A 25,369-nucleotide genomic window follows, 5' to 3' on the forward strand; every position below is an offset into this window, starting at 1 on the left:
CCCCTCCCCCCAAAAATAAACAAACATTAACAAAAAAGATAAGTAAAAATAAATATGATAAAGCGAGGCTGGAGATAGAAGCAAAATCTATACCTTACTTTTTATAAAGATTTTTACAAAGATAGTTGGTAGAATAATTAATGTTATTGAATAATCTGATGTAATAAGCAATGAAAAGAAAATTAAATTTTGCTTAAAATAATAAAAATGGGTATGATAGTAGACAAGACCAGTATAATAAGCCAACTTTATCTCTCACTACTCTCCTCTTAGGTATTAAACACCATCCTTGCTGGACTTCTTTCCATTCTTCATATATACCACACTCTCTTGTCCAACATGCACTCATTTACTAATTCAACAAAACTGCTATGTACCTACCATGTGCTAAACACCATGCTAGGTGATCGGATGAATGGTAAACATAACACACCTTGCTCTCAAGAAGCTCATGTTCCCATAAAAGAGACATTTTATAGACAGCCACAAAAAAGTATGAAACACATAATGATAAGGGCAAGTGCAAGGTGCCATGGGAAAGGCAGTGTAATGTATTCTGGAAGGTTGAGAAAGCCTTTTTCTGCGGAAATGCTTAAATTGAGACCCGAAGGATTTGAGCAGCTCTGTGAAAAAACATGGTGTACACCAGGATGTTGAGTTAGTGAAGGAGAACAGAAGTGGGTATATGAAGGATATGATTAGGATAATTCTCAGAAAAGTGTGACTAGCAGCTGGATAGATGGTGGTGCCATTTATTGGACTAGAGAGCTCTAGAATACAAACAGGCCAATGGACAAGATCATGAATTTAATTGAGGACATTTAAGTAGATGTATTTATGAGATAATTAAGTGGTGATAAGCAATAGGCATTAGAACATATATGTCTGGGGCTAAGAACAAAAATCTGGGCTATGGATACACATCTTATATTATCAGTATATATAATCAAAGTCATGGGAAGAAATCAGATTCATCACTTTAGGGGTAATATACAGTGGGAAAAAAAAAGTAAGTACCAAGCATTTAGAGGACAGAAGAAGAAGAAAAAAAAAAACAAACTATGGAGACTGAAAACCAGGATAGTAACAGAAGACAACAAAAAAGAATATTTCAAAGAGAGAACTGTGAAATGCTAGGGAGCCATTAGGTAAGATGGAAATATTTACTCTTAGACTTAAAACATTTTTCCCTCTTGGGCTCATTAAATTTATGCTCATCTTTCAGGTTTCTGCTGAGTTATTTCTTCCAGCTAGCATTGCCAGAATTCCTAATTTTGACTTATATACCTATCATATGTACATCCTGTACATCCTCCTATCATAGCTTTTATCATTCTGTGTTTAACTGTAATTGCCGGCTTACGTGTCCATATCTCCACCATTCAAACTTCTCAAATGTATGAAGAAGCAAGACTGTGGATCTGGTTCAAAGTTGTATCTCCCTCAAATGCAGTCTTTCTCATATTTGTCCCCTATCCTTCCCATAGCTACTAAACATAGCACCCAGTAACAAGGTCTGTATTCAGTAAATAGTTGTTGACATTTATTTAATACCTATTATATGCCAATCACTGAAGTGGATGTAATGGGAGAAAACAAGACATTAATGTCAGACAAGAACCTTACCCTCAAAGAACTTCTTTTCTGATTATATGCAACTGCAACTTAAATGAACAAATAGAGATAAAGTGTATTTCTTACCATGTCAGTAGTTATCACTTTTGCCACAATATGTGTTATAGTCTTTCCAAAGTCTCTTTTTCCCTTCCTGCGCCTTAGGATTCTTGGGAAGAAAGGTCCATGAACTCTAGAGTTGAAAACATTTATTTATGATTAAATTAATCAGAAAAAAACTCAAGCTATACTTACTTAGAAAATAAAACGTGGCACCAAGCATCTTTGAGAAGTAGGCTTCGCTATTTTAAACTCTTTGAGAGCAATGAGCAACTTGAGAGCAATTACGATTTAACTCTTAGATAACTGAGTATTTATTTAAAAAAAAAATTTTTTTAACGTTTTATTTATTTTTGAGACAAGGAGAGACACAGCATGAACAGGGGAGGGTCAGAGAGAGGGAGACACAGAATCTGAAACAGGCTCCAGGCTCTGAGTGGTCAGCACAGAGCCCGACGCGGGGCTCGAACTCACAGACCGCGAGATCATGACCTGAGCAAAGTCGGCCGCTCAACTGACTGAGCCACCCAGGCGCCCCGATAACTGAGTATTTAAACCCTTGATCTCTAAAATCTTTTCATTTTCATGGATTGTATGTATGTATGTAACCCATTACAATCAGTACCTGTCACCTCAACTCTTCAATACAGTAGAAAATTTTCCTGATTGCACTTTGATAGCCCACTGAATTGTGGACTCACAACAAAGCAAAGGTGGGTTATGTCTGCGATACTAAGGCATAAAAATGTGTAAGGACATGCCTAATTTTAGACACTGTGTTCAAGTAACAGAATGTTTTGTTTCAAAGGATATGGCCTCCATAGGTATGTTGGCTGTGGCCTCCCAGCACAATTCTAGCTTCTCTCTGAGTTGTGGGGTTTTGTTTGTTTGTTTGCTGTTTAGCACTTCTAATTCCACTCTTTCTCTTCTTTCTGCTCTTCTTTACAATTCCCGCTTCCTATCACTTAATCATGTTAAGTGTCATCAAAAGAAAGAAAGAAAGTTTGAGTATAATTTATCATTACTATCAGCCAAAAGGGACACCCCTTTTCCAATAGATGTAGACTTACTAATCTCCTTCGGTGTCATATTTTGGGTTCTCTGAAGCACATTATTGTTGGATACAAATGGGATGCAGCTTTCGTACCAATATTTTTCATCTTCAAAAGTTTCATTGAATATTTCAAAAGTAAACCTAGTCAGCATTTCTATACCTGTTTAAGCAAGTGGTTATGATCTTGAGAAAGAGAACCACTCGCACGTTTTTTCACCATATACCTGATCACCAGCTGCTCAAAGAGTACAGCACCCTATGTTCAAGAAATACAGTAGTTTATCATGTAAATCCTAGTTTTAAAATCAAAAGTATGTATCAGTGTTTTTTTTTTTTTAAGTCAAATCTATTAAGGTATAATTTACACAACAGACACTCATTTTAAGTGAACCATGACATGAGGTTTCACAAATCTGTACACCCACTTAACTCAATCAAAATAACACAGTATAGAACATTCCCATCACACTGACAGGTTCCTTCATGCATCGTTGCAGTCAATCCTCCACACCTATTCCCAGGCAACCACTGATCTACTTTCTGTTGTTAGATAAACCCTTTCTTGGGAGTTTTTAAATGATATTTTAAAGTGAAAACATATATGAGGTACTCTTTTGTGTCTAGCTTTTTTCATTCAGCCCATGTTGAGATCGATCCATCGTATTATTTTGTGTATCAGCATTTTGTTTATATTGCTGAGTGTTTCATTATTTGATTTTCTGTATAGAAGATCGTGTCACCTGCAAATAAGAGATAATTTTATTACTTCTTCCTTTCCAATCTGGATGGCTTTTCTTTTTCTTGCCTATTGCTCTGGCTGGAACCTCTAGTACAATTTGAACAGAGATAGTAAGAGCAAACATCCTTGTCCTCTTCCTTGTCATCTTTCCTTAAGATCTTCCTGATCTTAGGAGGGAAACATCCATTCTTTCACCACTAGCTATGATTAACTTTAAGGTTTTTCATAGATGGCCTTGAACAGGTTGAGAAAGATCCCTTCTCTTCCAAGATTTTTGAGAATTTTTATGATGAAAGTGTTGAATTTTGTCAAATTCTTTTTCCGTATTAAAAGGTGCGGCTTTTGTTTTTTATTCTATTAATATGGTGCGTTATATGGATTCCTATTCATTTGTTAAGCCAATCTTACAACCCTGGGATGAATCTCACTTAGTCTTAGTGTCTGATCTTTTTAATGTATTGCTAGACTCAGTTTGTTAGCATATTCCTGAGGATTTTTGCATCTATATTCATAAGGGATATTATTCCATAGGGCTTTTTTCTTTTTCTTGTGATGTCTTTGTAGTTTTTGTATCAGGCTAATAGTGGCCTCACTAAATGAGTTAGGTAAGTGTTCCCCCTTCTATTTTTGAAAGTTTGTAAATAATTGGGTGTTAATCTTTGAAATGTTTGGTAGAATTCACCAGTGAAGACATCTGGTCTCTGGTTTTTCTTTGTGGGTGGTTTTTAATTTGCTAATTTAATCTCCTTACTTGCTATAGGTCCACTCAGGTTTTCTTTTTTGGCTTGAGTCAGTTTTGGTAGATTTAATGTTTTCAGGAATTTGTCCATTTGGTCTGGTGATCCAGTTTGTTGGCATGTAATTGCTCAGAGTATTCCTTAGTAATCCTTTTTATTTCTGTGCAGGTTTTTATGTGGATGTAAGTTTTCAACTCAGTTGGGTAAATACCAACTAGGAGCACTATTGCTGGTTCATATGCTTAGACTACATTTAGCTTTTAAGAAACTGCCAAACTGTCGTCCAAAGAAGCTGTACTGTTTTTGCATTCTAATCAACAATAAAGGAGAGTTCTTGTTCCACATCCCTGCCAGCAGTTGATATGGTCAGGGTTTTTGTTTGTTTCTGATTTTGTTTTGTTTTTGGATATTAACCATTCTAATAGGTAAGTTATGGTATCCCATTCCTTTAATTTGCAATTCCATAATGATACTGATGTCAAGCATCTTTTTATAGGCTTTTTTTTTTTTTTTTAAACCAATCGTATATCTTCTTTGGTGAGGTGTTTGTTCAGAATGTTTGTCCCATTTTTAATTGGGCTGTTTGTTAGGATGAATTTTAAGAGATCTTTGTATATCTTAGATACAAGTCTTTTATCAGATATGTTTTACAAATGTTTTCTTCAAATTTTTGGCTTGTCTTTAATTCTCTTAACAGAGTCTTTCACACAGTGTTTTTAATTTTAATACAGTCCAATTTCTCAATTTTTTTCTCCCACAGATCATACTGTCAGTGTTTTATCTAAGAACTCATTGTGAACCCAAGTTCACCTACGTTTTCTTCTATGTTTTCTCCTAAAAGTCTTACAGTTTTATTTTACAGTTAGGTCTACGGGTCACTTTGAGTTAATTTTTGTGAAGATGTAAGGCCTGTGTTTAGGTTCATCTTTTTGTATATGGACGTTCAATTATTATACAGCATTATTTGTTGAAAAGAATATTCTTCATTGAATTTTCTTTGCTCCTTTGTCAAAGATCAATCAACTATGTTTGTGTGGATCTATTTATGGACTCTATTCTGTTCCATTGATCTATATGTTTATTCTTTCACTAATACCAGGCTTTCTTGATTACTGTAGTTTTATAAGAACCTTAGAAGTGGGTAATATGAATACACCCTCTTTTTTCTTCCCCAGTACCGTGTTAGCTATTGTAGGCTTTATGCTGTTCCATATGAATTTTAGCAATAGTCAATACCTACAAAATGGCTTGCAAATTAGGATTGCATTGAATCTACACATCAATTTGGAAGGAATTGACATATAAACAATATTGACTCTTCCAATCCATAAACAGAGAATATTTCCCCATTTATTTATATTTTTTCTGTCATCATAAGTTTTGTAGTTTTTCCACATATAGATCCTATATATATTTTATTAGATCTGTGTCTGATCTGTACCTAAGTATTTCATTTTTGGGGCTCTATTATGATATTTTTAAAATTTCAAATCATTTGTTACTGGCATATAAGAAAACAATGGACTTTTGAATATTAACCTTGCTATACTCATTTATTAGTTCCAGGGTTTTGTTGTTGTTGATGATATGATGATGATGATTCTTTGAGATTTTTTATGTACACAATTATGTCACCTGCAAAGAGTTTTATTTCTTCCTTCCCAATCTGTGTATCTTGTTATTTCCGTTTCTTGTCCTGTTGCATTATCTAGGATTTTCAGCATAATACTAAACAGGAGTAATGAGAAAAAATATCCTTGTCTTATTCCTAATATTAGGGGAGAAGCATCCAGTTTCTCATCATTAAGTATTAATGTTATATGTTTTTTGTAGATGTTATTCATCAATTTGAGGAATTCTCCTCTATCGCTTGTAATGCTTGATATATCAATTATTGAAAAAGGGATGCTAAAGTTTCTCATGTATAATAGTGGATTTCTCTGTGTCCTTGCATTTCTTTCTTTCTTTTTTTTTTAATGTTTAGTTTTTTGAGAAATAAGAGAGGAGAGTGCAAGTGGGGGAGGGGCAGAGAAAGAGGGAGACCCAGAATCTGAAGCAGGCTACAGGCTCTGAGCTGTCAGCACAGAGCTCGATGTGGGGCTCGAACTCAAAGATCTCGAGATCATAACCTGAGCCAAAGTCAGATGCTCAAATAACTGAGCCACCCAGGCACCCCTCCATGTGTCCTTGCATTTCTATCAGTTTTTGCATTACATATTTTGATGCACTGTTGTTGGATACATACATATTAAGCATTGCTATTTCTTCTTCGAGAGCTGGACCCTTTATCATTATGCAATGCCCTTTTTTGTCCCTGGTAATTTAACTGGTTCTTTCCAAAGTCTGCTTTGTCTGAAAATAATATAGTAATCCAGCTTTTTAATGGTTGTGTTAGCATGAAGTTATCTTTCTCTGACCCTTTACTTTTAACATTTCTAAGCCTTTACATTTAAGGTTGGTTTCTTAGAGATGACAGTTGAATCTGGTGTTTTTATGCACTTTGACAATCTCTATCTTTTATGTATTTAGACCATTTGCATTTAAAGTGATTACAGATACAAGGGAGGTGGGTGGGGAATGGGCTAAACAGGTGATGTGTACTGAGGAGGACACTTGTGATGATGAGCACTGGGTGTTTTCTGTAAGTGATGAATCACCAAATTCCACTCCTGAAACCAATAGTATATGTTAACTAACTAGAACTTAAATGCAAATTTAGAAAAACAAAAAACAAAAAAACCAAGTGATTACTGACATAATCAAATTAATACCTACCATACTTCTAATAGTTTTGTTTGTTGTATTTGTTCTTTGTTATTTTTCCCTCCTTTTCTGCTTCCTTTGGTTACAGTTAAGCATTTTGTGATTCCACTTTCATCTATTCTCATCAATTATTTAAAAAAAAATTTTAGTGTTTTCCTTATAGACTGCAATATATATTTTAAACTAATCTTAGTCTACCTTCAAATAACACTAAACTACTTCATATATAGTGCAGGTGCCTTTTACAGAATATTCCCATTTCTTCCCTTGGTATGATGTTACTGTCACTTATTTTACCAATCCATATGCTACTATCACCCAACTACTATTTATACCATCATAACTACTATTACTTTAAACAGGTATCTTTTCAATCAGTTGAGAGAAAGAAAAATAAAAGATTTTAATTTACCTTTATTTATTCTTTCTCCAAAGTTCTTCCTTTCTATACATAGATCTGAGTTTCTGACCCTTAACAATTTTCTCCTCTCTAAAGAACTTTTCATTTTTCTTGCAGAATGATAAACTCCCTCGGCTTTTTTTTTTTCTTTTTGTTTACAAGAGCTATTACCCTTTCACTTTTGAAAAATAGTTTCACTGGATATAGAATTCTAGGTTTGTAGTTCTTTCTTTCAATGCTTTGAATATTTAACTCGTCTCTCATCTTATTTTCATGGTTTCTTATAAGAAGTCTATTGTAATTCTTACTCTTATTCATCTGTAGATAAGGTGATCTCTTCCCCCTCAGTTTTTTAATGTATGGTTTTCTTCAAATATGAAATGCCTATAATATAGATTTTTTGGTATTTATCCTGCTCAGTGTTCTCAGCTTCCTGGATCTATGATTTGGTGTCTGCATTTAATTTTGGGAAATTATTTAATTCAAACCATTCACCATTATTAATTCAAACATTTCTGCTGCTGCACTTGCTCTTTTTCACTTCTGGTATTCCAATTACACATATGCTGCACCCTTTGAAATGGTCTCACGCTACCTGGATGTTTTGTTTTTTCATTCTTTTTGCATTTGTATGAAAAAATTCTGTTGACATACCTTCAAGCTCACTGATTTCTTTCCTCAGTTTCATCCTATCTATTAGTAAACTCATCAAAGGTATTCTTCATTTTTATTTACGGCGTTTTTGATTTCTAGCATTTTCTTTTAATTCGTTCTTAAGAGTTTCTATTTCATGCTTACATTACTCATCTGTTCTTGCATGTTGTGTCCTTTTTTCATTAGAGACTAACATATTAATTACTTTTTTAAAATTCCATCTGATTAATTACAAAATCATTACTGAGTCTGGTTCTGATGCTTGCTTTCTCTCTTCAGGCTTAATTTTTTCTTGCCTTTTAGCATGTCTTATAATATTTTGTGGAAAGCCAAGCATGATATATTGACTAATAAAAACTGAAGTAAATAAATAGGCTTTTAGTGTGAGGTTTTATATTAATCTGGCCAGGAGGTAAACTGCTTGCTGTAGCTGTAGGTATCACAAGCTTCAAAATCCTATGGTTTCCATATTTTTGCCTTTGAAAACTCCTCTTTAGACAAAGTTTGTGTCTTGTAACTTTTTTAGGTATAATTCTGTTATTTTACCGGAGCCTGGCCTAGTGTGTTGTAAAGTAAGGTGGAGAGGAAGTATTCTATAATCTTATGATTAAATATTAGTTTTTTAGTGGGTCTATGTCCCTGGGCTGTGACCTTCACAAGTGTGACGTTCACAAGTGTTTCTTAGTGCCCTCTTCCCAGAGAGGAAGGCTAGAGGGGACTGGAGTCAAGGAAATGCCCTTTCCCTAGGTGGGCAAAGGCTCTGGGAAAGTCTTTTCCCTGGTAAATAAGTCTTCGTCATGGAGGTGGTCTGGGTGTATTTCACAATGGTAACTTTTCCCATCCCCAACCAGGGGCATAATGGGATTTTTCTTGGCTCTTCATCTGAGAACTTAGTGAGATTCCTGGAGGCAAAACCACAAGAGAAGTAGGGTGTCTCCCTAAGAACTACAGCCCACCAGGAGTTTCTCACTTGTGTACTGGTCCACATTCAACCTCCAGCAGTTTATCAAAATTACCCATTTAAGTGTTCTTACAGTTTATGGCTCTAGAGAGTTATCTATTCCAGGTAAGCAGATCTTGGTTGTGACTCTGAATTTACTTCTCTCCCCAGATTTCACGGTAGCAATTTGTCCTGTGACCTCAGTTTTCTTATGGGTCCAAGAAAGTCATTTTCAGTTTCCTCAGCTTTTTTCTTCTTTTCTTGTTTCTTGTTTTTAACTCATAAGCTCTTAACATGTCAGAGCTGCATCTGAAAATATTTGGTTCTTTTTTAGTTTCCATTTATCTGTTGAGATTCTCTGTCTACTTGTTAACACCAAGTTTTCCTATAATTCTTAGAACATATTTATAATAGCTGCTTTGAAGTCTTTGTCTGATAAATTCAACATCTGGCCCACTCAAAATCTGATTTTATTAACTATCTTTTTTCCTGGGTATGGATTCTATTTTCTGGTTTCTTTGCATGTCCATTAATTTTTGGTTGAACACTGGAGACTTTGGAAAATATATTCTCATAACTCTGGATTGTGGTATGTTCTTCTGAGGATTGTTAGTCTTGTACTCTAGCAGGCAATTAACTTGCCTGGGCTCAAAATCCAGCTGAAATATCTGTTCAGTTCTTTCAACCTCCATGATTCAACTACATACTTTTTTTGAAAGCAATGTTCTCAAATTTCTCTCCCCCACCAGTGCTACCATAGTTTAGTGGTCAGTCAAGAATTTGGGCAGAGTTTGTGCTCAAATTCTGGATCTGACCCCTTTTGCAACTTTCTTCTCTCAGGATACTCCACCTAAATTTCTAGCTGCTTTGCCAGCCTTTAACTCTGTCCTTTGCCACCTTGTCATAGTAGGACTTCATTTTTTGCTGCCAGAGCTATGAGAACTGGCGATCACTCTGAGACTAAAAAGCAAATCCCCACTTCTTACCTATTCCAAGGATAAACTTTTCTGGCTGCTGCCTGCTTTGGTAATTTTACAGTGCCTTCAAATAGCTAGATATTTTAATATATTTTTGTCCAAATTTTATAATTGTTATCCATGAAAGGGTTTGACCAATTACCTCACTCCACCACTCCCAGGCCTAGATTGTCTGTGATTATAATTTTTAAGATGAAAGAACCCCATGTGGCCCTATGCCATTAGAATCTAAAGTCTAGTGATGTTAATTTGTATTCAAATCCAACTTTTGTTGAATCTGGATTTCTAGATAAGTAGAATTAGATTTCAAAAATCTTACCTATATTGATTTCCCAAAGTAATCCCAAGGTTTTGTTACACAGGAATCCCAATAACAACATTAAAAATAGGGACTAAAATGGGATTCTTAGTGATTAAAAAAATAAGTCAAATTTGAAAGAAAATACAAAAAGAAAAGATTTAGGCTAACAGTTAGTTGCTAGACATGTAAAATGTGGCTCAAAATTCATAAGGCAAAGAATGCGTACAAGTGGAACACATTAAGAAGGGGTTTAACAATCTAGTATGAAATAGTCAGAAGTCCTTTGGCCCTGTTCAAAATTTTCCATTAATTTTGAAACCATAAGCAAGTATTCCTATTTCCCCTGTATCTAAAACAAAGACAGGAATATATACTTTACTGCATAGTAATGTAAAAATATTTTAATACATTTTGAAGTACTCTGGAGAATGATGCTAGTTAAATCTACATTGTTTTATTTATCATAAAAACAACTTATCAACTTAATGTTGGTTAGAAAAGAAGAAATTATGCGGCAGCCAAATTAACCAACCTTCTCCTTTACTTTGCATATTATATGTGGTGGAGATCTGCCTCCTCTTTTCTTAGGCTCTGGCCAAAATCAAGAAGGTAAAGATGAAAGATAAGGAAAAGAACTAGATTGATGACACTTTTTTAAATCTGAAATTCCAATGATTTCAGTGAATTCAGTTATATAAAAATAATTTTCCAATACTGGTAGTTGTACTTTGTTCTTATCTCAAAAATTGGACATCTAATTTTATAATCTACTTCAATCAGGGTAACATATGATATGATATGATAAAAGAATGACCATGTCATCTTTTTGTTTAAAATGGAACAAATTATTACCGGAGGCGTAAATCTTCCCACATTTTCAATAATCCACACAGCATTACTATCTCATAGTATTTTTTCCAGCATTCAACGGTCTCTGCTGCAGATGGATCTTCCTTAATATTGCTCTGATACTCGATGAGTTCAACACGTTTATTTTTATACTTCTCCAAAGTTTTTTTGAAACGTTGTGCAATAGGACCAGGTATGGTTCCATCTTGTATATCACACCACCTGTAAAGTAGCAACATAATTACAATGTTTATCTTATGTAATGTGCTGAGTAAGTTTTTTTTTTTTATTTTTTTTTAACTTTTATTCATTTTTTGAGAGACAGAGAGAGACAGGGCTTGAGTGGGGGAGGGGCAGAGACAGAGGGAGACACAGAATCCAATGCAGGCTCCAGGCTCTGAACTGACAGCACAGAGCCCGACACGGGGCTTGAACTCAAGGACCATGAGATCTTGACCTGAGCTGAAGTCAGATGCTTAACTGACTGAGCCACCCAGGCGCCCCGTGAGTAAGTTTTTAACTATACTTACAAATTAATTCTTTCTTCAATCAAAGCAGTATAATTCTCACAACTTTCTTCATCATCCCAGTCTCTCCAAAGAAAGTCATAAAAAAACCTATGATGAATAAAATTAATAAAAAGTGATCAAAAAGAGCCAATACCATGTATAGAATTAAAAAGACATTCTCATGTCAGAATTCTTTATATGAATTCTAAAAAAATACACATATATTTACAATTTTTAAATGTTTTATTTATTTTTGAGATAGAGACAGAGAGAGAGACAAACAGAGCATGAACAGGGGAAGGGCAGAAAGAGGAGACACAGAATCCAAAGCAGGTTCCAGGCTCTGAGCTCTAGGGCTTGAATTCACAAACCATGAGATCATGACCTGAGTCAAAGTTGGACACTTAACTGACTGAATCACCCAGATGTCCAGAAAAATATTTTTAAATAACTTTCAGTGAACTAATATTAAAATCAAACCTTTATTTTTATTTTATTTTTTTTAAGTTAATTTGAGAGAGAGAGAGAGAGCAAGTGGAGAAGGGGCAGAGAGAGGGAGAGAGAGAGAATCCCAAGCAGGCTCCGCACTGTCAGTGCAGGGCCCAATGTGGGGCTGGAACTCCCAAACCATGAGATCATGACCAGAGCCAAAATAAAGAGTTGGACATTGGGGGCCTGGGTGGCTCAGTCGGTTGAGCATCTGACTTTGGCTCAGGTCATGATCTTGCAGTTTGTGGGTTTTAGCCCTGTGTTGGGCTTGGTGCAGACAGCTCAGAGCCTGGAGCCTCTCAAAAATAAATAAACATTAAAAAAAAATTTATTTTAAATGGACAGGGGCACCTGGCTGGCTCAGTCAGTGAGCACGTGACTCTTGATCTCAGGGTCATGAATTGGGTGTAGAGATTGCTTAAAAAATAAATAAACAAAAAAACAAACTTTAAAAAAAATGGACAAATTTAATTCAGCAGTGAGTAAAAATTAAATCAATAACTATTACAAAGTTCTTATACACTTACATATTAACTTTTTGAATATGATAATTTTAACGTTAAGAGGTAAAAAGGTCAAATACCTTACAACTTCCAAGGCCAAAGCAATATCATGATTATCAGAATCTTGTCCTTCAACAGGGTAGACTTCCAAGAGAGGCACACTGTGCTCCAGTTCTTCCAAAATCTCATTGACCAAACCCCTTGGAATATTTGCAATATTAGAAGAAAAGGGCTCAGCAACAGATACAGTAACTTTGAAACAAGATGATGAGCTTTGATGTGGTTTACAAATTACCTAAGATAAATATTATAAAATCTGTAGTTACAAATCAAAACAAACCACAAAGATTTTTTCCTCACACATGATGTACTTAAAAAATTTCTTCTTTTAAATTTTATGATTCCTTTAACCACACACACAAAGTCATTATAGATCAATATTAAATAAAATAACACAATTTTTCAAAGCCCACATTTTTTTAGTTCCAGTATAGTTATCAGTGTTCTATTAGTTTCTGGTGTACAATATAGTGATTCAATAATTCCATATACCACTCAGTGCTCATCAAGATAAGTGTTAATCCTCTCCACCTATTTCACCCATCCCTCCACCCACCTTCCCTCTGGTAACCATCTGTTTGTTCGGTTTGTTCTGTATAGTTGAGAGTTTTTTTGTTTGTCCCTTTTGTTTTCTTTCTTTGTTTTCTCTCTCTCTCTTTTAGTTTTTATTTATTTTGAGAGAGACAGAGGGAGAGTACATGAGAGCAGGGGAGGAGGGAGGGAAGGAGGGGGAGAGAGAGAGAGAGAGAGAGAGAGAGAGAGAGAGAGAGAGAGAGAATCCTAAGCAGGCTCTGCACTGTCAGCGCAAAGCCTGACTGACGTGAGGCTCGATCTCATGAACCATGAGATCATGACCTGAGATGAAATCAAGAATCAGACACTTAACTGACTGAGCTACCCAGGCGCCCTTCTCTTATTTTCTTTATGAAATTCCACACGTGAGTGAAATCATACAGTATTTGTTTTTCTCTGGCTTATTTCACTTAGCATTATACTCTCTAGATCCATCCATGTTGTTGCAAATGGCAAGATTTCATTCTTTTTTTGTGTGTGTGTGGCTTCATAATATTCTATTACGCACACACACACCCACACATTGTCTTTATCCACTTATCTGTCACTGCACACTTGACCTGCTTACATAATTTGGCTATTGTGAACAATTCTGCAATAAACACAGGGGTGAATTTATCCTTTTGAAGTAGCGTTTTTGTATTCTTTGAATAAATACCCTGTAGTATGAATACTGGATAACTATTTCTATTTTTAGTTTTTTGAGGAACCTCCATACTGTCTTCCAATGGCTGTACCAGTTTGCATTCCCACCAACAGTGCAAAAGGATTCCTCTTTCTCCACATTTTCATCAACACTGTTGTTTCCTGTTTCTGATTTTAGCCATTCTCAAAGGTGTGAGGTAATATCTCATTGTATATCTCTGATGATGAGTGATGAATATCTTTTCATGTTTTCATGTCTGTTGGCCATCTGAATGTCTTCTTTGGAGAAATGTCTGTTCATGTCTTGTGCCCATTTTATAACTGCATTATTTGCTTTTTGAGTGGTGACTTTTATAAGTTCTTTATATATTTTAGATACTAACCCTTTAGCAGAAATGTCATTTGCAAATATCTTCTCCCATTCATTGGGTTATCTTTTAGTTTTTTTGCTTGTTTCTTTCACTGTACAGAAGCTTTTTATTTTGGTCAAGTCCCAATAGTTTATTTTTGCTATTGTTTCCCTTGGCTCAAGAGACCTATCTAGAAAAATGTTACTATGCCTGATGTCAGAGAAATTACTGCCTATGCTCTGTTCTAGGATTTTTATGGTTTCAGATCTAACATTTAGGTCTTTAATTCATTTTGAATTTATTTTTGTGTATGGTGTGAAAAGAGGTCCAGTTTCATCCTTTGGCATGTTGCTGTCCAGTTTTCCTAGCACAATTTGTTGAAGAGACAATCTTTTTCTCATTGCATATTCTTGCCTCCTTTGTCAAAGATTAATTGACCATATAGTTTATTTTGGGGTTTTCTATTATATTCCATTGATCTATGTGTCTGTTTTTGTGCCAATACCATACTGTTTTGATTACTACCACTTTATAAAGTATATTTTGAAATCTTGGATTATGATACCTACAGTTTCATTCTTCTTTTTCAAGATTTCTTTGGCTATCCAAAGCCAATGGAATTTATAGTTCTGTACAAATTTTTGGACGACTTATTCTAGTTCTGCGAAAAATGCTATTGGTATTTTGATAGAGATTGCATTAAATCTGTAGATTACTTTTGGGTAGTGTGGACATTTTAACAATATTTGTTCTCCCAATCGATAAACATGGAATATCTTTCCATTTTTTTGTGTCATCTTCAATTTCTTTCATCATTGTTTTCTAATTTTCAGAGTACAGGTCTTTCACCTTCTTGGTTAAGTTTATTCCTGGGTATTTTATTATTTTTGGTGCAATTGTAAATGAAACTGTTTTCTTAATTTCTCTGCTACTTCAGTATTAGTGTATAGAAAAGCAACACATTTCTGTATACTGATTTTGTATCCTGAAACTTTGCTGAACAATCAGTTCTAGTATTTTGGTGGAATCTTCAGGATTTTCTATATATAGTATCAAGTCATAAATAGTGAAAGTTTTGCTTCTTTCTTACCAATCTGGATGTTTGTTATTTCTTTTTGTTGTCTGATTGCTGTGGCTAGGACTGCTAGTAATACGTTGAATAAAAGTGGTGAGAGTGGACATTCATGTCTTGTTCCTGACCTTAGGGGAAAAAGCTCTGTTTTTCACCAGTGAATATGATGTTAGCTCTGGATTTTTCATATATAGTTTTTATTGTGTTGAAGTATGTTCCCTCTAAACTTACTTTGTTGAGGGTTTTTATCATGAATGGATATCCTTTGTCTTACTGATGTTATATACCACATTAATTGATTTGTGAATACTCAATAACACATCCTAGGAATGAATCCCACTTGGTTGTGGTAATATTTTTAATGTATTGTTGGACTCAGTTTGCTAATATTTGGTGAGGATTTTTGCATCTATGTTCATCAGAGATATTGGCCTGTAGTGCTCTCTCTCTCTCTCTTTAAATTTTTTTAAAGTTTATTTATTTATTTTGAGAGAGACAGATAGCATGAGCAGGGAAGGGGCAGAGAGAGAGAGGGTGAGAGAGAGAATCACAAGTAGGCTCTGCACTGTTGGCATAGAGCCCGATGTGGGGCTTGAACTCATGAAATTGTGAGACCATGACTTGAGTCAAAACTGAGAGTCAGATACAGCTGACTGAGCCACCCAGGTGCCCCCCCCCCTTTTTTTGGTATTGTTTTGGTATCTGGTTTTGGTATCAGAGTAATGTTGGCCTCCTAGAATGAATTTGAAAGCTTTCCTTCCTCTTCTTCTTCTTTTTTTTTGGGGGGGGGGGATAGTTTGAGCAGAATATGTATCGTCTCTTTAAATGTTTAGTGGAATTCACCTTTGAAGCCGTCTGGTCTTGGACTTTTGTTTGTTGGGAGTTTTTTTTGATTACCAATTCAATTTCATTGCTGATAATCGTTCTGTTTAAATTTTCTGTTTCTTCCTGCTTCAGCTTTGGTAGGTTATATATTTCTAGGAATTGATCTACTTCTTCTAGGTTGTTCAATTTTTTGGCATATAACTTTCCATAATATTCTTAGCATTTTTGTATTTGTGGTGTTAGTTGTTATTTCTCCTTTTCTATTTCTGATTTTGAGTTCTCTCTGTCTCTTTTGATGAGCTGGCTGAAGGTGTATCAATTTTGTTTACCTTTTCCAAGAACCAACTCCTGGTTTCATAGATCTCTTTTATTGTTTTTTTTTTTTTTTTTTAGTTTCTGTTTCATTTATTCTGCTCTAATCTTTACCAACTCCTGCATTCTACTTGCTTAGGGTTTTGTTTGTTCTTTGTCTAGCTCATTTAGGTGTAAGGTTAGGTTGTTTGAGATTTTTCTTGCTTCTTGAGGTGGACTTGTATTGCTATAAACTTCTTAGAACAGCTTTTGCTTCATCCCAAAGATTTTGGATGCTGGTGTTTTCAATTTCATTTGTCTCCATGTAATTTTTTATTTCCTCTTTGATTTCTTGGCTAACATCATTGTTTCGTAGCATGTTATTTAACTTTCAGGTATTTGTGGTCTTTTTAGGTTCTTTCTTGTGGTTGATTTCTAGTTTCACAGCATTGTGGTTGGGAAAAGATGGTATGATTTCGGAATTTCTGAGACTTGTTTTGTGGCCTAACATGTGTGATCTATTCTGGATAATGTTCCATGTGCATTTGAAAAGAGTATGTATTCCACAGTTTTAGGTTGGAATGTTCTGAATATATCTGTTAGATCCACCTGGTCCAATGTATCATTCAAAGCTACAGTTTCTTTTTTGATTTTGTCTGGTAATGTATACATTAATGTAAGTGGAGTGTTAATTATAATATTACTATCAATTACTTCCTTTATTTTTGTTATTAGCTGTTTAATGTATTTGGATGCTCCCATTTTGAGTGCATAAATATTCATAATTCTTATATCTGCTTGGTGGATTGTTTCCTTTATGATTATGTAGTGTCCTTTGTCTCACTGCAGTCTTTGTTTTAAAGTCTATTTTGTCTGATATAAGTATTGCTACCTGATTTATTTTCACTTCCAGTTGCATGATAAATGCATTTATGTCCCTTCACTTTTATCTGCACGTGTCTTTAGGTCTGAAATGAGTCTCTTGTAGACAGCATACGGACGGGTCTTGCTTTTTATTCCATTTTGTCACCCTATGTATTTTTATTGGAGAATTTAGCTTTTTAACATTCAAAGTAATTATTGAAACTGGACCACTTTCTTATACCATACACCAAAATAAATTCAAAATGGATTAAAGACCTAAATGTGAGATCTAAAACTATAAAAATCCTAGAGGAGAATACAGGCAGTAATCGCTTTAACATCAGCCATAGCAACTTCTTTCTAGATATGTCTCCTAAGCCAAGGGAAACAAAGGCAAAAATAAACTATTGGGATTTCATCAAAATAAAAAGCTTCTGCACAGTGAAGGAAACAAGCAACAAAACTAAAAGGCAACATACTGAATGATAGAAGATAATTGCAAATGACATATCTAATAAAGGGTTAGTATCCAAAATATATAAAGAACTTACAAAACTCAACACCCCAAAACTGAATAATCCAATTAAAAAATAGGCAGAAGACATGAACAAACATTTCTCCAAAAAAGACATTCAGATGGCCAATCGATACATGAAAAGATGCTCAGCATCACTGATAATCAGGGAAATACAAATCAAAATTACAAGAAGATATCCCCTCACACCTGTCAGAATGGCTAAAATCAGCACTACAAAAAACAACAGGTGTTGGTAAAAGATGCAGAGAAAGGGGAACCCTCTTGCACTGCTGGTGGGAAAGCAAACTGGAGCAGCCACTCTGGAAAACAGTATGGAATTTCCTCAAAAAGTTAAAAATAGAACTACTCTATGAACTCTATGATCCAGAAATTGTACTACTAGATATTTACCCAAAAATACAAAAAATACTAATTCAAAGGGATACATGCACCCCAAAGTTTATAGCAGCATTATCTACAATAGCCAAATTATGGAAACAGTGTCCATCAATTGATGAATGGATAAAGAAGGCGTGGTATATATACACAATGGCCTGTTATTCATAAAAAAGAAAAAAATCTTGCCATTTGCAACGACATGGATAAAGCTAGAGAGTATTATGCTAAGTGAAATAAGTCAGTCAGAGAAAGACAAATACCATATGATTTCACTCATTTATGGAATTTAAGAAACAAAACAAATGAGCAAAGGGGGAAAAAAAGAGAGGGAGACAGACCAAGAAACAGACTCTTAACTAGAGAACAAATTGATGGTGACCAGAGGGGAGATTGGTGGGGGGATGGGTTAAATAGGTGATGGGGATTAAGTAGTGCACTTGTGATGAGCACTGTGTTGTATGGAAATGTTGAATCACTATATTGTATACCTGAAACTAATATTACACTGTATGTTAACTAACTGGAATTTAAATAAAAACTTTAGGGGCACCTGAGTGGTTTAGTTGGTTAAGCATCCGACTCTTAATTTCGATTCAGGTCATGATCTTGTGGTTCGTGAGTTTGGTCCTGTATTGGGCTCCGTGCTGACAGTGTGGAGCCTGCTTGGGATTCTCTCTCTCTCTCTCCCTCTCTCTCTGCTCCTTGCCTGCTTGCTCGCTCTCCCTCTCAGAATAAATAAATAAAACTTAAAAAAAAATGTTAAAGATTCTCTAAGCTTACTGATAGTGACTATACATGCTTTATATACAGATGTTTAAAAATCAACCATAATCCTATCAACAAAGGTAAACAACCACCATTAACCTTTTCCAGCTTCATTCTACATACTTATATAAGTTACATAATTGGATCGCACTGCATATCTAGTTCTATAATCTTTTATCTTACATACACATTGAGCACTTTCCTAAATCACTAAAAGTTTTTTGTTAATATAAGTTTTACAATTACATAATATCCTATCTTATATCATCCTTTATTTGACCAGCATCTTATTATTAAAGTTTTATGGTATTCCCAATTTTTAATTTTATAAATATCACTTTGATCCCTCAATATATAAATCTTTTTCTGCATTTCTGATTTCTGTAGAATAAATTTCTAGAAATGAACTTTTTCATTTTCATTTTTATTTATTTTTCTGTATGGGGAGGTCTATTTATTTATTTTTATTTTTTCTAGCTTTATTGAAGTAACTGAAATATAATGGGTGAAACTATTTTAAAATTCTTAATATATTTTGGCAAACTATTTTCTTTCTTTTCTTTTTTTTTTTTAATGTCTTTATTTATTTTTGAGACAGACAGAGACAGAGCATGAGCAGGGGAGGGGCAGAGAGAGAGGGAGACACAGAATCCAAAGCAGGCTCCAGGCTCCCAGCTGTCAGCACAGAGCCCGACACGGGACTCGAACTCACAGACTGTGAGATCATGACCTGAGCTGACGTCGGACGCTTAACCGACTGAGCCACCCAAACGCCCCTTGGCAAACTATTTTATACAAAGGTTATAAAACAGTTTCCTTAATTTGTGGAGCACTTTGTAACCAAGATTGAAGATATGCCAGATTTCCTTCCAATCATATGTTTCCAAATTTTTTCTTTGTTATTGTGTGAATCCATAGCAGGCAGAATAATGGCCCTCAAAGATATCCATGCCTTTATCCTGGGAATCTGTGAATATATTACTTTACATGGTAAAAGGGACTTTGCAGATGTGATTAAGGTTAAGGAATTGAGATGGGAAAGTTATCCTAAATTACCAAGTTAGGCCCATTCTAATCACAAGTCTTAAAAGACATGCACCTTTCCAACCTGCAAAGAACCAGAGAGATACAGTCTGAGAAAGACTTTGAAGTTGGATGAAGGAGACAAGTCACGGAATGCAGGCAGCTCCTAGAGGCTGGAAAAGGCAAGGAAACAGATTCTCCCCTAGAGCCTCCAGAAGGGAATGCAGCCTTGCCTACATCTTCATTTTAGCTTACTGGGCCCATGTTAGATTTTTTTCTATAGAATTGTGAGATAATAAATTTGTATTGCTTAAGCCACCAAACTTATGGTGAATTGTTGCAGCAGCAATAGAAAACTAATAGAGCATCTAAAGAAAAAGACTCAGAGAATGAGGTCCGTAGGAATAATTTATTGTGACTTCAGAACAAGGAGCATTTTATAGCACTGTTTGATACTTCAAGTAAGATTAAAGAAGCAAAGGCAGACAAAACAACGTCTGAATTGTGCAGCACTACCTTAAAAAGGTCCCAAGAGCTAGCTTCACTGCCACATTATTCAAAGAATTAGAATCTGCCAATATACTATTCTGCTTTTCCCTGTGTTCTCCCCATTTTCTTCCTATCTTTCTAATGATTAAAGGTCTTTGGCAAACCCCTAGCAGATTCTAAAGCAACCTATCTGTGATCCTGCTTGGTACTTTTGGAGTGGGAAAGACAGCAAATAATCAATGGATTGCATGTAAAACCTTAGAACTTGATAGAATTTCTAGGTAATTTTAAGGATCTTTAAAGGTTTTATAGAGTATGGGGTCTATCATGAAGTGTTGTGAGAAAAGCCAAGCCAAGCATATGCTAGAATACCATCCTCTATTTCAGTCAGAAATGCCCTGCTTTAATGTGATGTGTGTATCAGGCTTCCACATAACTTGACTAAAAAAATCCCAAATTTACGCTACCAATATATATATATATATTTAAGATAATGATATAGTACTACCTCCTCTTATTTTATCCACATGAAAAAGTCAGAGAAGTAATGAAAGTTCCAGGGAAAAGCTACACAAAATCTGGAGATAAGCAAACCTCAAAGAACACTAAAAACAGAACATTATTGAAAAATAAATCCCACGTTTCTATTATTATTTTTTTTGTAGTCTCTATGATTGAAAATATGCCATTCTTTATCTGTAAAAATACCACTAACTTACTTTTCCACAGAACATGGAATTGAATTGTTTTCAGGTAGTGTGCAATGTAATGAATTTCAAACACAAATTTTTCTTGTGACCAAAACAGCAGATTTGAAATATCTGAGGCAAGGATACCATTTGTGATTATAGATATTAACGTCTATACAAGGATAATTAATCTCTAAGGGAATCAAACTTATGACATCAAATATGCCACAATATTTAACCTATAGAATAGACTTAAAAAAGCAAAATCTTACCAGATGTAGTGTTGGAAGTCGATGCATTATACTAAAAGGGTACCTTTTCATAGGAAGAAATTTCAAATTTTACCAAGTTTTCTGATCCACTGTTTCTGTCCTAATCTAATTAACCTCATAATTCAGATAAATGAAGATTAAAGGGAAATGATGGGAAAAGGGAGCCCAAGTCTGTTACAGCCTAAATTACTAGTTTTAAAGAAATGCACTTTTGAGGGGCACCTGGGTGGCTCAGTCAGTTAAGCATCTGATTTGGGATCAGGTCATGATCTCACGGTTCCTGAGTTCAAGCCCCACGTCAGGCTCTGTGCTGACAGCTCAGAGCCTGGAGTCTGCTTCAGATTCTGTGTCTCCCTCTATCTGCCCCTTCTCCACTTGCGCACTCTCTCTCCCCAAAATAAATAAACATTAAAAAAAAAAAAGAAATTCACTTTTGTTATTTAAGCAACTGAAACTAAGCTAATAAATATTGTCTGATACAGTAGATTCCATTTAATGATTAACTGTGCACAGGTAAATGGATGCTAATATCCCCCTTTCTTTTTATTTATATTTTAATTTTTTTATGTTTATTTATTTTTTAGAAAGATAGACAGAGTGTGAGCAGGGGAGGGGCAGAGAGAGGGAGACACAGAATCTGAAACAGGCTCCAGGCTCTGAGCTGTCAGCACAGAGCCCGATGCAGGGCTGGAACATACAAACTGTGAGGTCATGACCTGAGCTGAAGTTGGACGCTTAACCAACTGAGCCACCCAGGCACCCCAACTTCTTTTTATGCTATTAATTTGCTTAGAAACTTAAAATGGACACAATCTTTGTCAATCTCTGTTTAAGTATCAAAGCAACAAATTAGTAAGGTCATATTTTCGTCATAAAAAGAACTGATAATTTCACTCAAAAGAACAAAGATCAGGTAAAAATTATTTACCTCAACCAGTATACCAACAAAAGGGATAGAAGCTTCTTCATATTTCACAAAGAATAACTCAGGATTAGTCTTCCAGACTCCAAACCATTTGTCTTTCAACTTTAATTTTTCTGACAGATATTTACTCATAGCCCCATCAGCATCTTCTGCCTAGCAAAAGAAAAAAATATTTATGTAGAAGGATATGTATAAATATTTTTACTGATTTCTATTTAAATATGGGACCAATATACCCTTAAATAACTTTAAAAACCTGGAAAGTCATAGATTTTAACTGAATTTATGTTTACTGGAAATATCATAAACATTAAAACCTTAAAAAGATCTATTCACTCAATAGAGTCATTCAGTGCTGAGACATCTACTTGTTATTTATATTTAAGTAATTTGTTTTATTAATCCACTGAGGAGGAAGAACTGCAATTATACCCTTAAAAAGAGTAATTATCATATTAAAAATAGCAATTATTTTTTGAACTTTAGAGATATAATAACCTATTTAAAACATATTCATACATAAAAATTTAAGACAGCACTCCACTCTATAAACAAACAAGCATATTAAGCATTCAATAAATGCTTTTTTAATTAATTTTTTTTAATTAATTAAAAAATTTGATTTTTTAAATTTCAATTCAGCTACCTCAACTACTGTGAAACTCAGTCATTACACCTCTGATTAATGACACAATAATTTATATATATAAACGTTTTTCAACTGCCTTTCAGAGACTTCATCTTCTCCAACCCTCAGTATCAGATATAATTAGGCCATTAATAGTGTCCTAGTTTTCTCGTAATGGTGTTTTTATTTTTTTTTTTTTTATTTTTTTTTTTTTCAACGTTTATTTATTTTTGGGACAGAGAGAGACAGAGCATGAAGGGGGGAGGGACAGAGAGAGAGGGAGACACAGAATCGGAAACAGGCTCCAGGCTCTGAGCCATCAGCCCAGAGCCTGACGCGGGGCTCGAACTCACGGACCGTGAGATCCTGACCTGGCTGAAGTCGGACGCTTAACCGACTGCGCCACCCAGGCGCCCCTGTGTTTTTATTTTTTTGTTTACAATTTTTCTTAATGTTTATTTACTTTTGAGAGAGAGAGAGAGACAGAGCGCAAGTGGGGGCGGAACAGAGAAAAGAGGGAGACACAGAATCTGACAGAGCCCGACATGGGACTCGAACTCGTGAACTCGGACATCATGACCTGAGCCCAAGTCGGATGCTTAACCGACTGAGCCATCCAGGTGCCCCGCGGCCACCACAGGTTCTTTACTGCCCCATCCGTTGGAGATTAAGTTTCTATTTTTTAATTCTGATTATCATCAGTGCAATGAATATCTTTGTACACAAAACCTCTTGCTATAACTTAAAAAACAACAACAAAATAGGTTAGAATCATATTTGCTCTAGTCAGTGTTGCCAGGTACCGACGGATCTTGGATCCGAAACATCATTCCACATTGCAGACTCACGTCTGGGAACCGTGGAGTGTAGACCTGTTCAGTCCGGGAGCCACAAAGTGTCGACACGTTCAGTACTGTCCGGTGGAAGTCAAGGCTAAGTCATCGTATCTCAAATCGTCAAATGGGAAAACGTAAGCTGTAAACCTGGGCACCGATGAGGCCTATCGATCTCCGGGTGTTGGAAGTTCCCAGAAAGCTGGGAAGCGCTCCACCGCGCCGCCCCCCTAATCGATGATGGCCTTTGGGACGGAACTCCTAACGGTAACGCGCTGGGGTCGGGCCGGGCGCCCCGGGGAAGGCGGAGGCCCCGCCAACGCCGAGTCACCTGAACTCTGGGAACCGCAGGCTCTGTCGGTGCCCCGCGGGGAGGACCCCGCTTCCTCGCGCCGGCCTCTCACCTTACAGCCCTGCAGCACCTCGTCGCAGTAGAGCGCCACCTTCTCGTCGCGCCACATCCCCCTCATGGGGAACATGCAGACTGGGGGCAACGGCCGCGCCTCCTCTTCATCCTCCTCCGGCACCGACAGGAGGGGCTCCTCCTCCTCCACCTCCGCCCCCTCCTCCTCCTCCTCCCCCACCTCGGCCCCCTCGGCCCGGCCCTGGGCGTGAGAGGCCGGCAGGAGCTGCAGCCGCCTCCGGGCCGCCTCCCGGCCCGCCTTCCCCTTCACCGGGCGCGGGGACGCCACCACCGACCGCACCCGGGATGCGGCGCTCTTCAGGGTCCCTACCGCCCCGGTGGGCGCGGACACCCCTTTCTCGCCTCGCCTGTCGGGGCTGGCGGTCCGGACGGAGTCCTCCGGCCCGGGAGCCCTGGCCCCCGACGCCATCTCCCCACACCGCAAGGGCCGGCTGCGGCCGTTGGCCGCTTTTCCCCGCCCGGAGCCCGCTGGCCAATGGGCCGGCAGCACCTGCGGAGCCCGCAACGAGCGCAGGGACCTCGAGCGGCGGCGGGCAGGGGTGAGTGAGGTGGGGGATGGGGTGTTCGGGTGGGGGTGGGGGCTGGGGGGGCGCGGCTCGGGGCGGGAGCGGGGTGGGAGGGGCGCGGGGTGCTGCGGGGCGGGGCCGAGGTGGAGCGTGAGGCGCTTGTCGCGGCGCCCCCGGTAGATGGCGCCCCCACGCATAATGCTCCCCCTACTCCGCGTCGCCGTTCCCCCTGGAACCACCCGGTGACAGAATTCTCCCCGCAGGGCCCTCCTACGTCTTCAGGGTGCTTGTCAGTCACCCCCCCGGTCATCAGGACCTAACTAATACACCTCCAACCACCGCACACACGCGTGTTTGTGCAAACACAACCAGAAAGAAAATTTAGTTTTTACACTGGAGACCATAGTACCTGTGCTCATAACCAAAGAACACTCAAGTGACAAATCCAGAGACCTAGATTTTACCCTATCTAGTCACACGGGTCCCAAAAGAAAGCTTGCTTTACATTTTTAACAAGACACTCATTTTCTGTCGCAAAGGCTAGGTTAGTCTATTTTCATGTCTCTGCTGTGCTGCTCAAAATTCTCATAAACGATTATTTTATGTAACCGTTCAACTAGACTCAAATTT

The 25,369-nt window shown here is 36.8% G+C and overlaps 1 protein-coding gene across 1 annotated transcript in view; it reads right to left on the bottom strand.

Moving 5' to 3' along the window:
• The window catches only part of SHCBP1L (SHC binding and spindle associated 1 like), a 37,098-nt gene extending 12,377 nt beyond the window's left edge, over positions 1-24,721 (bottom strand). Inside the window, exons 1-6 of the mRNA XM_019427453.2 lie at positions 24,214-24,721; positions 22,352-22,501; positions 12,670-12,884; positions 11,619-11,705; positions 11,092-11,310; positions 1,702-1,807 (exon numbers count right to left, since the gene is read on the bottom strand). Of these exons, the coding sequence (XP_019282998.2) occupies positions 1,702-1,807; positions 11,092-11,310; positions 11,619-11,705; positions 12,670-12,884; positions 22,352-22,501; positions 24,214-24,642 (1,206 nt within the window). The 5' untranslated portion in view covers positions 24,643-24,721. The remainder of the gene's footprint in view (positions 1-1,701; positions 1,808-11,091; positions 11,311-11,618; positions 11,706-12,669; positions 12,885-22,351; positions 22,502-24,213) is intronic.
• Positions 24,722-25,369: the final 648 nt, after the last annotated feature.

This window comes from Panthera pardus, unplaced genomic scaffold (genome assembly GCF_024362965.1).
Source record: "Panthera pardus isolate Hobbes unplaced genomic scaffold, ASM2436296v1 HiC_scaffold_21, whole genome shotgun sequence".
Lineage (NCBI taxonomy): Eukaryota > Metazoa > Chordata > Mammalia > Carnivora > Felidae > Panthera > Panthera pardus.